This window comes from Anolis carolinensis, unplaced genomic scaffold, assembly GCF_035594765.1.
Source record: "Anolis carolinensis isolate JA03-04 unplaced genomic scaffold, rAnoCar3.1.pri scaffold_13, whole genome shotgun sequence".
Lineage (NCBI taxonomy): Eukaryota > Metazoa > Chordata > Lepidosauria > Squamata > Dactyloidae > Anolis > Anolis carolinensis.
Genome location: NW_026943824.1, coordinates 7822094 through 7839774, shown reverse-complemented (window position 1 = coordinate 7839774; position 17681 = coordinate 7822094). Strand labels below are relative to the sequence as shown.

Here is a 17681-nt window from a genome sequence, read left to right as displayed (position 1 = left end):
CCGCCGGAGCGATACCTATTGATCTACTTTGCATGTTTTCAAACTGCTAGGTTGGCAGGAGCTGGGGCTAACAGCAGGCACTCATTCCGCTCCCAGGATTTGAACCTGGCACCTTTCGGTCTGCAAGTTCAGCAGCTCAGCGCTTTAACGCACTGTGCCACCAGGGGCCCCATATTGCAGTATACTGTACTATACTAAATTGCAGTATAGTATAGTACAATATAGTAATATACAATGCTAATATTGTGCTATGCGAATAAAATAATATATTGTATGTACAAATAACTTGTAAGCCGCCCTGAGTCCCCTTCGGGGTGAGAAGGACAGGCGGGATATAAATGTTGCTAATAATAATAATAATAATAATAATAATAATACTCTGGCAGAAACCAGTGCAGGTGGTCCCGGTGGCGATGGGCACATTGGGTGCCATGCCAAAAGATCTCAGCTGGCATTTGGAAACAAAAGACATTGACAAAATTACGATCTACCAGCTGCAAAAGGCCACCCTGCTGGGATCTGCGCGCATCATCCGAAAATACATCACACAATCCTAGACACTTGGGAAGTGTTCGACTTGTGATTTTGTGATATGAAATCCAGCATATCTATCTTGTTTGCTGTGTCATAATAAAATAATAATAATAAATGCAGCCATTGGGATGATAGGATTGAGGCGGGATCACCAAAATAAAATGTTCCGTGTGAAGGAATTACAACCCATGCCTCTTTGAGTCATCGTTTCCCCCAGTGATCGTTCTCTCACACACACAACGGCATTGTGGGTCTTGTCTTTTTATTTACATACTAAAATGAAAACCGACCGGTCACTCGTCCTGGGAGTATCCTTCCTGACGGGCTCAGAAGACGTTGTGGATGATGGGCTGGTGGCTACAACCTTCATCCAATCGGGACGGAGGATCCAACTGGGACGGACGGCGCCGAGGAACTGATCAAACTGGGCCGAGAGCGGGGCGCTCATGCTGGGCCTCCAGTGCCAGTCTCTGCCCTCTGGCTCTTGGCTCTATAGTTTTCTCTGGCCTTTCTAGGGGGAGTCAGTGCAAAATGGAGGAAAGGCGGGGGAGGCGTGCAAGGGTCAGTCACAGTCCAGATTTTTCACAGGGGATAAAAAACCGAAGGTAAACCCAAAACCCACCTGCTTCTATGTACATGCTGGGGACGGGATGTCTGGGTGCAAAGTGGCTCAAGGGCTCCCTTTGGGTGAAACGCAGCCTACGAAACCCAAAGGCCGGGAAACGGGGAGCGAAGGAGGGAGGGTGTCCAGCAGGAAAGAAGGGGTTTCTGGTTTGGGGGTCAGTCCCCTTCCTTCCTTTCCTTCTTCCCTTGAGGCTCCTTCCTTCCTCCGTTTCCCTCCTCTGCTTGCTGCCCACATAAAAGAAAACACAGTGCAAAATATGGCCAGGGAGGAGCACAGGGAGAACCGAGAATGATGGAGGGAAACCAAAGTCGGGTCTGTAGGGATGGCGCTGCAAAAGCTTTTGCAGACTCGACCGGCTGCATAGAGCGAGCGCCCTGAAAGGCCTTCTCCCATGCACCGGCCCCTGAAAGCTAATGCTCCAAGCCTCCTCCTCCTCCTCCACTCAGCCTCCCTTTGCATGCAGACCCAGAGCGGAGCGGAGAGGAGTTCCCTTTTCATGAAGAAAGTGCCATCGGGGTGGAGGAGGCCTTCCCTGTCAGCGAGTGGGTCTCTCCCTTTCTTGGGGAGAGACCCCTGGGCCCCACAGCTCTCTCTGTCTCTCTCTCTCTCAGAGGCTCCTCTGCGGCACCTGGAGACTCTCTGTGATGGAGGGAAGACACAAGCCAGGAGGAGGAGGAGGAGGAGGATGGGGCATGGGGTGGAGGGAAAGAGGAAGGGTGGGGGGGGGGGTTCTCTTGCTGTCTCTCGCTAGCACATGCGCTTGTAGGTGTAGATGTAGGCCTTGCAGTTGGGGCAGGTGTGGGTCACGTCCTTGAACTCGTCGATCAGGCAGGGGATCAGGCAGCAGCCCAGGTCACACCTGGAAGGATGGAGAGCAAGGGAAGGGAAAGGGAGAAGAAGGAGAAGAGGAGGGGAAGAAAAGGGAGAAGAAAGGGAAGGGAAAGGAAAGGGAAGGAAGAAGAAGGAGGAGGAGGAGAAGAAAAGGGAAGGGAAAAGGAAGGGAAGGGAAAGGAAAGGGAAGGAAGAAGGAGGAGGAGAAGAAAAGGGAAGGGAAAAGAAAGGGAAGGGAAAGGGAGAAGAAAGGGAAAGGCAAAGGAAAGGGAAGGAAAAGGGAGAAGAAGGAGAAGAGGAGGGGAAGAAAAGGGAAGGGAAAGGGAGAAGAAAGGGAAAGGCGAAGGAAAGGGAAAGGGAGACAAAGTAGGGAAGGGAAAGGGAAGGGAAAGGGAAAGGGGAAAGAAGAAGAGGAGGGGAAGAAAAGGGAAGGGAAAGGCAAAGGAAAGGGAAGGGAAAGGGAGAAAAAGGAGAAGAGGGGAAGAAAAGGGAAGGGAAAGGGAGAAGAAAGGGAATGGAATGGAAAAGAAAGGGAAAGGGAGAAGAAGGAGAAGAGGGGAAGAAAAGGGAAGGGAAAGGGAGAAGAAAGGGAAAGTAAACAGAATGGATTGGAAAGGGAAAGGGAGAAGAGGAGGGGAAGAAAAGGGAAAGGAAAGGGAAAAGAAAGGGAAGGGGAAGAAAAGGGAAAGGCAAAGGAAAGGGAATAGAATGGGAAGGGAAAAGGAGAAGAAGGAGAAGAGGAGGGGAAGGAAAGGAGGAAAAAAAGGAGTGAGGTCTGTGACCTGTCAATCGGGAAAGCTCCTTCTGTTTACAGCCAGCTGAGCCCAAGAAGCACAAGCAGGGTGCGACCCCAAAGGGTTCCCCATTCCTCCCAGTCCAGTCCAGTCCAGTCTCCCCAGCCACGTACCCCACGAAGCAGCAGAAGAAGCCCAGCAGGAAGTTCATGAGTCCGACCTCGTGGCTGACCTTGGTGGTGATGGCCTGCTGGCAGTGCGGGCAGACGGTGGGGACGGGGGCCGCCTGGAAGACCTCCCCCTGCAGGACGGTCACCGTGGTGGCCGCCACCGAGGGCATCAGCACCGCCGCAGACCCTGCCCCCGGGCCCCCCATCGGGGTGTAGGGGCCCCCCGGGCCGGGATAGTATCCCATGGGGGGGTGCGGGCCGGGGTGGACATAGTAGCCCCCTAAGAAAGGAGGGAAGGAAGACAGAAGGAAGGTGAAAGAGTGAAGTCAGAGAAGTCAAACCAGCATTTCTGGCTTCTTGAGCTAGAAAAGTGCCATCTTATGGGGAAAAGGGGTCTTGATGGTTTGTTCTTTGTGGTGTCTGTGAAATCGCACATATGGGTTTGCACAGCTATTGCAACTCCCACCATTCCTAACAGCCTCAGGCCCTTTCCTTTTCCCCCTCAGCCGCTTAAGCGGCTGAGGGGGAAAAGGAAAGGGCCTGAGGCTGTTAGGAATGGTGGGAGTTGGAGTCCAGAGCCACAGCCTCGAGTGACCATAGCTCTCCGAGCCGGACGCAGGACCACTTCCTGGCCTTGTTAGTTCATCTAAAATCCATTTCCCAGCCAGCCAGGAATCGATCCAGGAGCCTCAGGCTGTGATCTGCATCATCTGATAGTCAGTCTCTTTGTCCCTGTCTCGATTCACAGAGTTTGACTTCTATCATATCGGTTCTATTGTGAGCCACTTAGAGTCTCTTCGATTTTGATAAAACCAAAGTGGGATAATAATAATAAAAAAACAACAACATTGTTTCTTGTGGATGTTGGTGGCGTTGGAAAGCGCAATTGGGGACATGTCTCCATTTCCTAGCAATAGGGGAACATGTCCCATTTTACACCCCATAAAATAATAATAATAATAATAATAATAATAATAATAATAATAATAATAATAATAATAAAAAACAGTAAATGTAAAACAGTTGGCACCTTCATTGAAAACATGATGGAGCACTGGAAAACTGAACTGTTTGTTGGAAATGAAAGCTATGGACTTGTCAACATCAGGAGAGGAATTTTCCAGGGAGATTAATTGTCCCCTCTGCTTTTCATTATTGCCATGATCCCTCTGTCAACAATCTTACAAAAAACAAATCTCGGCTATCAAATATCTAAGAATTCTCACAAAATTTCACATTTGATGTACATGGATGACCTGAAGCTATATGGGAAAACGGAAACTGAAATCCAGTCTCTGACCAACACTGTCCGAATTTTTAGCACTGATATCAACATGGAGTTTGGTTTGGACAAATGTTCGACAGTGGCATTGAAGAAGGGAAAAATCATTGAAAGTGAGGGCATAAATATGCCCAATGGCCAAACAATAAAGTGTCACCAGCCAGAGGCCTATAAATATCTGGGCATACTACAGCTAGACAACATCAAGCATGAACATGTGAAAACTGTGGTCAGCAAAGAATACACACAAAGGGTCAGAAAAATTCTCAAAAGCAAGCTCAATGGAGGCAACACCATCAAGGCCATAAACACCTGGGCCATACCTGTCATAAGATATACTGCTGGCATCATAAATTGGACACAGATGGAACTGGACAATTTGGACAGAAAAACAAGAAAACTCATGACCATTCATCATTCACTGCACCCTCGCAGTGATGTTGACCGGCTATATCTGCCTAGAAGATCAGGGGGCAGAGGACTCTTACAAGTCAAACAAGCAGTCAAAGAAGAAGAACATGCCCTGGCAGAATATGTAAAGCAAAGTGAAGAACCTGCTTTGATTGAAGTCAAAAATCAGAAATTCCTCAAAGCACAGCAGACAAAGAATCAGTACAAGAAAACAACACTACAAACTAGAGCTGACAGCTGGCACAACAAAACACTGCATGGAAAGTTCCTTGACAAAATTGAAGGAAAAGCTGATAAGAAGAAGACCTTGCTCTGGCTCACGAATGGGACCCTGAAGAAGGAGACAGAAGGCCTGATCCTTGCAGCCCAGGAGCAAGACATCAGAACAAATGCAATTATGGCCAAGATCGAAAAATCAGCTGATGACCCAAAATGCAGGAAACTGACGAAACCATTGATCATATCCTCAGCTGCTGTAAGAAAATCGCACAGACAGACTACAAACAGAGGCACAACTATGTGGCCCAAATGATTCATTGGAACTTATGCCTCAAGTACCACCTCCTAACAGTAAAGAACTGGTGGGATCACAAATCTGCAAAAGTATTGGAAAATGAGCACGCAAAGATACTGTGGGACTTCCAAATCCGGACTGACAAAGTTCTGGAACACAACACACCAGACATCACAGTTGTGGAAAAGAAAAAGGTTTGGATCATTGATGTTGCCATACCAGGTGACAGTCGCATTGACGAAAAACAACAGGAAAAACTCAGCCGTTATCAGGACCTCAAGATTGAACTTCAAAGACTCTGGCAGAAACCAGTGCAGGTGGTCCCGGTGGTGATGGGCACACTGGGTGCTGTGCTAAAAGATCTCAGCCGGCATTTGGAAACAATAGACATTGACAAAATTACGATCTGCCAACTGCAAAAGGCCACCCTACTGGGATCTGCACGCATCATCCGAAAATACATCACACAGTCCTAGACACTTGGGAAGTGTTCGACTTGTGATTTTGTGATACAAAATCCAACATATCTATCTTGTTTGCTGTGTCATACAATGTCGTTGTGTCTATTATTATTATTATTATTATTATTATTATTATTATTATTATTATTATTATTATTATTATTAGGTTGCTGTGATTTTTCTGGGCTTCCAGCAATGGAACATAAAACCTTGGTGTGCCTCTATGCTGCAGAATGAATCCACTTTCACTGCCCTGGATCAATGCTACGGTGTTACGTAGTTTTACAAGGTCTTGAACTTTCTCTGCTGAAGAATGCTGGCGGCTCATCATCAAACTACAAATCTCAGGAGGGCCTAGCATTGATCCATGAGGTGATATCCCTCAAGTAGGAGCTCCAGGTGATCTTGAAGCAGCTTCCCCTTTTGCTTTGGCTCTGCACTAAGATTTCCACATTACGCGAATCTAGATTTCCACGTTACGCGTAATGTTCGCAAGGTAATTTAGCCAAAGAAAGATGAGCGTTAGATTTGAGTCAATATGACATGAAAGACAACTTTCGCCCAGCCCTACTTACTCACCTGGTGGGGCCACATAGGGGTGCATGGGCCCCTCGGCAGAGGGCAGGGGGGTTGGCGGCAGGAAGCCTGGCTGCGGTGCTGTCGCCTCATAGGGAGGGGGGCCCACATCCAGCGGCGGTGGTTGCAGTGCCGAAGGGGGCACCTGGCCTGCAGAGGTCAGAGAAAGGGGGACATCGACCACTCTTTGCAGGGAACCGAGGCCATCGGAGAGAGAAAGGTATCCATGGCCTAGTGGAGAGAATTCCCCCTGGACAACAGCATCTGCAGGCCTTGGTCCACAGGGAAGTTCTGGCTCCTCAGAGGAGATGTCTGAACATTAGGAAGAATTTCCTGATTGTAAAAAGAGTGGTTCAGTAGTGGAACTCCCTGCCCCGGAGTATACTAGAAGCTCCTTCTTTGGAGGCTTGTAAGCAGAGGCTGGATGGCCATCTGTTAGGGGTGCTTTGAATGCGCTTTTCCTGCATGAAGGCAGAAGGGGGTTGGACTGCATGGTCTCAAGAGATCTCTTCCAACTATGATTCAATGAATGGAGGAGTGTGTCCATGCATTTCACTCTGTAATGAAGTACGAATTTTGGTTTACAGATGTTATGTTTAATTGTGTGTTTATGTTTTAAAAGGGTAAGTATTACAGTTATTGCATCTCAGCACTCAGAGGCTGGTTGCCATGGAGAAGTAGGCGGAGCCAACTGCCGTTTAGATGAAGAAGTGCAGGGTTTAAAAAAGTCAGTCAGTCTGTGCTCTGATGAGGCACAGGGAAGATTGATTCCTGGTTGATGGGATCAAGGAGACTCAATTGTTCATTTTGAGTCGGTTTTAAATAAGTTTGGTGACTTATTTAATGTAGTCTGTGTCCTGGTAAGGAACAGAGAATCTGTGATAGTATATCAAAGGGGTGACTGTGGTTTGAAGTCATTTGATAGTCCAAGTTTCAGACTTTGGGAACCAATCCCAGCTGGACTCACAGAGATCCATTGAAGTAACGGTTTAAAAGTGGCAGAGGAAGAAGTTTTAACTACTTTAAGTAAAAGAAGTGATACTTTAGAGAGTTTGATTCAACTCATTCTAGTATTGTAACTGTTAATAAGAAGTGAGTAAGTGAGAAACACCATTGTAACCACTAAGCTCTGTGCCTGAATAAACTTGTTATTGTTCTTCCAACATCTAAGCCTCTGTCGCATGTATTCTAAACCAAGTTACGCTACCCTTCAAAGTAATAATAAGAAGAAAGAAAAAAGTAAAAGGTCTCCTCCCTGAGTCTTTGGTGGTCTGCATCTTGCCAAATTGGTGTTAGTCGTTATAAATTCTTTACACACTCTTTATGGGGGTCTCGTGTGGATGTTGTGGGCCGGGCCAAGGGGACCCTGGGGGCCCCTGTCCAGAGGGAGGTCCCGGGGCCACTCACCTGCAGGGAACGGGGAGCCGTCCTTCTCCTCGATGAGAGGGGCTGAGGGGCCCCCGGGGTAGGGAGGGGGCGGGTCGCTGGACATCCTTCCTGGCAGCCCTGCGCAAAAGGGGAGAAAGAGGGGTAACATGGGTTATGTTATGCCCAGAATCATGAGGAGATAGAGCTCCCAAATGGCCATCACCTCTGTCCAGGAGACTACAAGGCTCATCGTCCAGCCCTGGAGTCCCAAAGCCTTTCTCACAAAGCTGCAGGAGGAAAGCAAGGGTTTAGCGGATGAGGATGCTGGTCAAGAGTTCTGGAATAATGGCCTTCTGGACGAGGAGGAGGAGGAGGAGGAAAAGAAGGAGAAGTAAAGATAGAAGGAAAAAAAGAAAAAAAGGAGAAGGAAAAAAAGATAGAAGGAGGAAAGAAGGAGAAGGATGTGTTGTCGAAGGCTTTCATGGCCGGAATCACTGGGTTGCTGTGAGTTTTCCAGGCTGTATGGCCATATTCCAGCAGCATTGTCTTCTGACATTTCACCTGGCAGGCATCCTAAGAGGTTGTGAGATTTATTGGAAGCTAGGCAGTTGGGGTTAACAAAGTATTCCCCCCAGGCAGTAAGCAGCCAGACCCTGAAGCTGAAAGGCTATTCAATGCTAATCAAGGTGGCCAATTGAAACATTCAGACTTGCCTTAAACAGACAAGAGTTCTTTCTCCCACCCTGGACATTATTCCACATATAAACCCCACTTGCCTTGTTTCCAACAGACTTCGCAACCTCTGAGGATGCCTGCCATAGATAACAATAATAATATTTTTTTTTCATGTTAGGAGCAACCGGAGTTGCTTCTGGAGTGAGAGAATTGGCCGTCTGCAAGGACGTTGCCTAGGGGATGCCTGGATGTTTTGATGTTTTACCATCCTTGTGGGAGGCTTCTCTCATGTCCCTGCATGGAGCTGGAGCTGAAAGAGGGAGCTCATCCGCGCTCTCCCCGGGTGGGATTTGAACTTGGTAGCTTTCAGGTCAGCAACCCAACCTTCAAGTCACAAGGCTATTATCCCCTAGGTCACCGGAGGCCTAGGGGATAAATAATAATAATAATAATAATAATAATAATAATAATAATTTTATTTATACCCTGCCTCCATCTGTGGGTGGCTCACAGATAACATCAGATAAAAACAGTGGCAATAAACAATACATCAGTAAACAAAACATACACCAATTATAAAATTTAAACATTAATCTATGAAAATAAAAACACACTTAATAAAACACGGAATTAAAAACAGTGAAGTTGAGTAATAGACTAGCTAAAGTGCACTTTGTTATAAGTTGTAAACTCAAGATAACAGATAATGTGCTGCAAATTCATTGGATGTGGGCGAAACGAGAAGGAGGAGGAAAAGAGGAAGGGAAAGAAGAAAAAGGAAGTGAAGGAGGAGGAGGAGGAGGAGGAGGAGAAAGGAGATGATGAAGGGGAAAGCAAACAAGGACAACAACAATGAAAACAACAACAACAACAACAACTACCCTGTTTCCCCTAAAATAAGACATCCCCAGAAAATAAGACCTAGTAGAAGTTTTGCTGAATTGCTAAATATAAGGCCTCCCCAGAAAGTAAGACCTAGCAAAGTTTTTGTTTGGAAGCATGCTCGCTGAACAGAACACCAGAGCATGCAGGATCGGTAAATGTATGTACCATAAAGTGTACATGGGAATATTGGTAGTAATAATAAATTCTTGATAGGATTCACAGTTTGTCTGGTTATGCTGGTTTATGAGGACAACTACTTTACAGTATATAATAAATGTTCATTTTTTGTTCAACAATAAATTTGAATTCTTCTTCATGGAAAAATAAGACATCCCCTGAAAATAAGACCTAGAGTATCTTTGGGAGCAAAAATTAATATAAGACACAGTCTTATTTTCGGGGAAACACGATACTACTACTACTGACTAGTAGTAGTACCAGGACTATAGTAGTAGTACCAGTACCAGTACCAAACTATAAGCCAGGATCCAGATTGGCCTCCAAACATCATCATCATCATCAATCACAACAACAACAACAGCAACGTAAGCCAGGATCCAGATTGGCCTCCAAACTTCATCATCATCATCCATCACAACAACAACAGCAACGTAAGCCAGGATCCAGATTGGCCTCCAACATCATCATCATCATCATCATCATCATCATCATCAATCACAACAACAACAACAGCAAGGTAAGCCAGGATCCAGATTGGCCTCCAAACATCATCATCATCATCATCAATCACAACAACAACAGCAACGTAAGCCAGGATCCAGATTGGCCTCCAAACATCATCATCATCATCATCAATTACAACAACAACAACAGCAACATAAGCCAGGATCCAGATTGGCTTCCAAACATCATCATCATCATCATCATCATCATCATCATCATCATCATCAATTACAACAACAACAACAGCAACATAAGCCAGGATCCAGATTGGCCTCCAAACATCATCATCATCATCAATTACAAAAACAACAGCAACATAAGCCAGGATCCAGATTGGCCTCCAAACATCATCATCATCATCATCATCATCAATCACAACAACAACAACAGCAACATAAGCCAGGATCCAGATTGGCCTCCAAACATCATCATCATCATCATCATCAATCACAACAACAACAGCAACATAAGCCAGGATCCAGATTGGACTCCAAACATCATCATCATCATCATCAATCACAACAACAACAACAGTAACATAAGCCAGGATCAAGATCGGACTCCAAACATCATCATCATCATCATCATCAATCACAACAACAACAACAGCAACGTAAGCCAGGATCCAGATTGGCCTCCAACATCATCATCATCATCATCATCAATTACAACAACAACAACAACAGCAACATAAGCCAGGATCCAGATTGGCTTCCAAACATCATCATCATCATCATCATCATCAATTACAACAACAACAACAGCAACATAAGCCAGGATCCAGATTGGCCTCCAAACATCATCATCATCATCAATTACAACAACAACAGCAACATAAGCCAGGATCCAGATTGGCCTCCAAACATCATCATCATCATCATCATCATCAATCACAACAACAACAACAGCAACATTAGCCAGGATCCAGATTGGACTCCAAACATCATCATCATCATCATCAATCACAACAACAACAACAGCAACATAAGCCAGGATCCAGATTGGCCTCCAAACATCATCATCATCACCATCAATCACAACAACAACAACAGCAACATTAGCCAGGATCCAGATTGGACTCCAAACATCATCATCATCATCATCATCATCAATCACAACAACAACAACAACAACAACAGCAACATAAGCCAGGATCCAGATTGGACTCCAAACATCATCATCATCATCATCAATCACAACAACAACAACAGTAACATAAGCCAGGATCAAGATCGGACTCCAAACATCATCATCATCATCAATCACAACAACAACAACAGCAACGTAAGCCAGGATCCAGATTGGCCTCCAAACATCATCATCATCATCATCAATCACAACAACAGCAACATAAGCCAGGATCCAGATTGGACTCCAAACATCATCATCATCATCATCAATCACAACAACAACAACAGTAACATAAGCCAGGATCAAGATCGGACTCCAAACATCATCATCATCATCATCAATCACAACAACAACAACAGCAACGTAAGCCAGGATCCAGATTGGCCTCCAAACATCATCATCATCATCATCAATCACAACAACAACAGCAACATAAGCCAGGATCCAGATTGGACTCCAAACATCATCATCATCAGGCTGCTTAGCAGCCAGCTGCAACAAATCACTCTGATCAAGAGGTCATGATTTCGAGGCCAGCATCTGTCTCTGTCTCTGTTCTATGTTATTGCATTGAATATTTGCCTTATATGTGTGCAATGTGATCCGCCCTGAGAAGGGCGGAACATAAATACTGTAAATAAATAAATAAATAAATAATCACAACAACAACAACAACAATAACAACAACTCATAAGTCAGGATCCAGATTGGCCTCCAAATGTACATACACGCACGGAAAGTACCCTGGAAGAAGCAACAGTCCAGGTGCCCAGAGTAATCCACTCTGGGCACCTTGCTGGGAGGCCTTACCAGAGGTGCCCTTTGGCCGCAATTAGTGGGCAGTGGCCCAAGTGGGCAGAGGAAAGATCCCTGAAGAAGGGAAGGCCCAACAGACTGAGAATGGGGCCGAAGCCACGGGAGGAGACCACCCCCCTCCTGCCCATATATCCCATTCAAGCTGAGCAAAACCCGGCCCCTGAAACCCCTCACTTGCCCCTTGGTGGGAGAGCGGCCGCAGGTCCACTTGCCACAGAGCAAAGCCTGCCGCCACGTGATCAGTGACACGTGATGCTCAAGAAAAAACACACAGAAGGAGCAGGGAGGGTGGCCGCAGCACCAGGGGGGGCAGCCTGTGGCTTCTGCAAGGGATCCCTAGCCAAGACCGCCCCCTCCTCTGCAAAGGCCCTTGACTAGTGTTCCTGTCGTGGTGAGGCTGCTGCTGCTCGCTCTGCATGCAGATGAGAGGCCGCCCATTGAGGCCTTGACCCTTTGCGGCCGCCAACTGGACAGAGCCCTCGGCTCAGCCACCCGGGACAAAGGCGCCTTTGTTGACACACAAGACATGCTTCCTGCTCCTGAGGGAAAAGGTCTCCTCCACTGAAAGTCCCGCAACGAGAAGAAGGGCCTGGCCTGGCATCCCTCCCTCCTGGGGTCTCCCAAGGAGCAGAGGTCAAAAGAAAGGCCCGGAGGAGAGGGAGTGGGGTTGGAAGGGGCTTCTGGAAAGGAGGAGAGGATGAGAGGAGAAACAGTGAATGGGATAAATGGGAAGGCCATGTGGCTCCCTTTCCACAAAGGCCCCCAAAGAGAAGCAGAGCTGGGCTTTGGATTCCCAGCCCCATAGCTGGGGGTTTGATCATGGAACCACTTTGATCTTAAGAGTACGGTGGACTTTTCCTGCTCTGTGGGTTTCCAAGCAGAGGCTACATGGACATCTGCTGGGAGGGCTTGGATTATGCTTTCCTGCCTGGCAGAAAGGGGGATGGACTGGATGGCCCTCTTTAGGCTCCCTTCCAACTCTAGGATTCTATGGAAGTCTGGATGGACATCTGTCGGGAGGGATCATATGGTGTCTTCCTGTCTGGCAGAAGGGAGGTTGGGTTGGATGGCCCTTTGGGATTCCTTTCCCAGTCTAGGATTCTATTATTCCTTCCTTCCTTCTTTGTGTCTCCCTTTTGTGGCAGAAGAGGGTTGGACTGGATGGCCTTTGGGATCTCTTCCAACTTTATGATACTATACTCATGTGTGTATATACAGTAGAGTCTCACTTATCCAACATAAACGGGCCAGCAGAACGTTGGATAAGCAAATATGTTGGATAATAAGGAGGCATTAAGGAAAAGTCTATTAAACATCAAATTAGGTTATGATTTTACAAATTCAGCACCAAAACATCATGTTACAGAACAAATTTGACAGAAAAAGTAGTTTAATACGCAGTAATGTTATGTAGTAATTACTGTATTTACGAATTTAGCACCAAAATATCATGATATATTGAAAACATTGACTACAAAAATGCGTTGGATAATCCAGAACATTGGATAAGCGAATGTTGGATAAGTGAGACTCTACTATATATATATACACGTGCATATATACATATATACAATATAATTTACAATAACTTATAATATTATAATATATTGTATATGCATATAATATTAATATTATTTTGTAATACAATATAATACTAATAATACAACATAATAATATTAATTATATATTATATATTACATGTAATATTTTTAATAATATTACAATATATATAGTAAAAAAGATAAAGGTAAAGGTTTCCCCTGATGTTAAGTCCAGTCGTGACTGACTCTGGGGGTTGGTGCTCATCACCATTTCTAAGCCGAAGAGCCAGCGTTGTCCATAGACACCTCCAGGGTCATGTGGCCGGCATGACTGCATGGAGCGCCGTTACCTTCCCGCCGGAGCGGTACCTATTGATCTACTCACATTGGCATGTTTTCGAACTGCTAGGTTGGCAGAAGCTGGGGCTAACAGCGGGTGCATATTCCTCTCCCGGGATTTGAACCTGGCACCTTTTGGTCCGCAAGTTCAGCAGCTCAGCGCTTTAACACACTGTGCCATCAGGGGCCCATATATACACACACACACACACACACACACACACATGCATATATACATATATACAATATAATTTACAATAATATATAATATTATAATATATTGTATATGCATATAATATTAATATTATTTTGTAATACAATATAATACTAATATACAACATAATAATATTAATTATATATTATATATTACAGGTAATATTTTAATAATATTACAATATATAGATATTACAATATATAGTATTGTGCTATGCTAATAATATAATATTATATGTCAATTTAATTTGTAAGCCGCTCTGAGTCCCCTTCGAGGTGAGAAGGGCGGGATATAAATGTATTAAATAAATATAATAATAATAATAATAATAATAATAATAATAATAATAATAATAATAATACTTTATTTTTATGGTTCTATTATTATTCATAATATTATGATGCAGGGGCTGGATGGCCATCTGACAGGAGAGATCAGACAGCTTCTTCCCCACTGGGGACCCTTGGCATCAGGCCCTTTGCAAACCGTGGCCACGCAACCAGTGCAAGAGGCAGCAAAGGGCTGCTTTCATGGCTCCAAATCTTTCCTCTTCCTCCAAAATCAGCACTGGAAGTTCCTTTGGCCAAAGCACTACACACTTGGAAATGGGCCACTCCGAGCCAACAGGCTCAAAAGACCTGCCAGTGGGGCGCAAAGGCATGCCAGGAGACCCAAGGGCCCTGGGTTGGAGTCCAGCCTTGGCCCCTGTAGTGAAAGGAGCAGGTTCAGCACCAGGGAGAGCTCCACAGGAAAGGCTCTGCTTCAGCACCGCCCCAGCTCCAAAAGGATGATGATGCCTTGAGCCTCAAGGCAATGGGAGATGCAGTTCCAAAAGGCCTTTCCAGGGAGTTGCGGTTCTCCAAGGTTTTTCCTGGGAGATGCAGTTCCAAAAGGCTTATTCTGGGAGTTGCAGTTCTCCAAGGTTTTTCCTGGAAGATGCAGTTCCAAAAGGCCTTTCCTGGGAGTTGCAGTTCCACAAGATCTTTCCTGGGAGATGCAATTCTAAAAGGCTTTTTCTGGGAGATGCAGTTCTAAAAGGCCTTTCCTGGGAGTTGCAGTTCCACAAGATCTTTCCTGGGAGATGCAGTTCCATAAGAACTTTCCTGGGAGTTGCAGTTCTCCAAGGCCTTTCCTGGGAATTGAGGTTCTCCAAGGTTTTTCCTGGGAGATGCAGTTCCAAAAGGCCTTTCCTGGGAGATGCAGTTCCAAAAGGCCTTTCCTGGGCATTGTGGTTCTCCAAGGTTTTTCCTGGGAGATGCAGTTCTAAAAGGCCTTTCCTGGGAGATGCAGTTCCATAAGAACTTTCCTGGGAGTTGCAGTTCCATAAGAACTTTCCTGGGAGTTGCAGTTCCATAAGAACTTTCCTGGGAGTTGCAGTTCTCCAAGGCCTTTCCTGGGAATTGAGGTTCTCCAAGGTTTTTCCTGAGAGATGCAGTTCTAAAAGGCCTTTCCTGGGAGATGCAGCTCCATAAGATCTTTCCTGGGAGATGCAGTTCCATAAGAACTTTCCTGGGAGTTGCAGTTCTCCAAGGCCTTTCCTGGGAATTGAGGTTCTCCAAGGTTTTTCCTGGGAGATGCAGTTCCAAAAGGCCTTTCCTGGGAGATGCAGTTCCAAAAGGCCTTTCCTGGGCATTGTGGTTCTCCAAGGTTTTTCCTGAGAGATGCAGTTCTAAAAGGCCTTTCCTGGGAGATGCAGTTCCATAAGAACTTTCCTGGGAGTTGCAGTTCCATAAGAACTTTCCTGGGAGTTGCAGTTCCATAAGAACTTTCCTGGGAGATGCAGTTCCATAAGAACTTTCCTGGGAGTTGCAGTTCCATAAGAACTTTCCTGGGAGTTGCAGTTCTCCAAGGCCTTTCCTGGGAATTGAGGTTCTCCAAGGTTTTTCCTGAGAGATGCAGTTCTAAAAGGCCTTTCCTGGGAGTTGCAGTTCCATAAGACCTTTCCTGGGAATTGAGGTTCTCCAAGGTTTTTCCTGGGAATTGAGGTTCTCCAAGGTTTTTCCTGGGAGTTGCAGTTCCACAAGATCTTTTTTTGGAGCCACAGTTTCCCTACGAGTCTCAGTTCCCCAAGGGCTTTCTGGAGCCTCCTCCGCCCAACGGCAGCCTCCAGGATTCCACACCAGCCAAAGGGGCTCTTCGAGATCTTTCCTCGGCCGAGGCCGATGGGAGTTGTAGTCCGGCGGGGTCACGGAAACCCCTTTCCCTTGGGGTCTCGCGGCCTTGGGACCCCCCGGGCCCCTCTTGGCTCTGGACCGAGACCCCTACCTCCTCCATCCGGGGCCTCTCCGCCCCTTCCTCTCCTCCTGGGCCCCCTCAGTCGCCCCCAGGGGCCTCTCGGAGACTACAACCCCCAGCAACCACCGGGCGAAGGAGACAGACAGACAGACAGACAGACAGAGACAGGAACCCCCTCCCATGCCAAATTATGGGGTCCAGGGGATCAAAATAAATAAGGGGGGTCTTACCTCAGAAGCCAAGGGGCGGAGGGAGGGCGGGAGGAGGAAGGCAGGGCCCTGAGGCGACGATGGCTCCCGCTCGCTTCTCTCTTCTGCGGTCAGCTTCTCCCCAAGGATGGAGGGAGGGGGCGTGGCCTAGCAGGGGGCGACCAATCAGCTGCGCGCGCACCCACCTGCCCAGGGAGGGAGGGGCAGGAGCAGAGGAGCCACACTGGAACACAGGACTTGCTAACTGCATTTGAACCGCATTATATTAGAGTCTGCACCAGGCAGGGGCCAACTTGGGCCCTCCAGGTGTTTTGGACTCCAACTCCCAAAATTCCTAGCAGCCTCCGGCCCTTTCCTTTCAGCCCTTGGTTTTCTTTTTCTTTGGGATGTCCTTTGTTGCTGCCTCCTGAACAATAGACTCCCAGTTCTTCTGGGAGTCTATTACTAGTGAAAGCTAAAAGTCATTCGAAACTATAACTCCCAGGATTCCATAGCCTTGAACCATTGCAGTTCAAGTGGGGTCAGACTGCATTAATCCTATGCATGGTGTTGGGGTAATATGGGGCCAATGGAGAGGGGAATGGGGTGAGCAGAAAATAATAATAACAATAATAATAATAATTTTTATTTATTTATTTCGTGTCAAAAGCATTGCATAACAAATAATAATAATAATTAATAATAATAATAATTAATAATAATAATTAAAGGTTTGGATCATTGATGTCGCCATCCCAGGTGACAGTCGCATTGACGAAAAACAACAGGAAAAACTCAGCCGCTCTCAGGACCTCAAGATTGAACTTCAAAGAATCTGGCAGAAACCAGTGCAGGTGGTCCCGGTGGTGATTGGCGCATTGGGTGCCGTGCCAAAAGATCTCAGCCAGCATTTGGAAACAATAGACATTGACAAAATCACAATCTGCCAACTGCAAAAGGCCACCCTACTGAGATCTGCACGCATCATCCGAAAATACATCACACAATCCTAGACACTTGGGAAGTGTTCGACTTGTGATTTTGTGATACGAAATCCAGCATATCTGTCTTGTTTGCTGTGTCATAAATAATAATAATAATAATAATAATAATAATAATAATAATAATAAAACGGGTGGCTCACAGTAAAGGGTAATGGGGGTGCTTTGAACTGGGTTCACTCTGAACAATACTCTGACAACAGGGGAATTCCAGACATTAAACAATCAGGGCCAGCTAACACCTCCCAACAAAAGGCTCCCTCAGGGAGGAAGCAGCCAGGCTTTGAAGCTGAAAGGCCATTACATGCAAATAATTCTGGCTAATTTAAGCATTCATACTTGCCTCCGGCAGACAAAACAAGGAACAACCAGAAATATTGTATATTCACATGCATTAGGGCATAACATATACTAACTACCACCAATGCCTCAACACTTTATTTCCCATACCACCAAACTTAGCCAC

At 46.0% G+C, this 17681-nt stretch overlaps 1 protein-coding gene across 1 annotated transcript; it reads right to left on the bottom strand.

Moving 5' to 3' along the window:
• Nucleotides 1-1767: 1767 nt before the first annotated feature.
• cdip1 (cell death inducing p53 target 1) lies at nucleotides 1768-16409 on the bottom strand. Its single transcript, XM_062964369.1, has 5 exons — nucleotides 16257-16409; nucleotides 7546-7644; nucleotides 6142-6288; nucleotides 2898-3174; nucleotides 1768-2018 (listed from the first exon to the last, which is right to left on the bottom strand). Exons 2-5 carry the CDS (start codon nucleotides 7628-7630, stop codon nucleotides 1907-1909), a joined length of 621 nt encoding a protein of 206 aa, XP_062820439.1. The 5' UTR covers nucleotides 7631-7644; nucleotides 16257-16409; the 3' UTR covers nucleotides 1768-1906.
• Between the last annotated feature and the right edge of the window lie 1272 nt (nucleotides 16410-17681).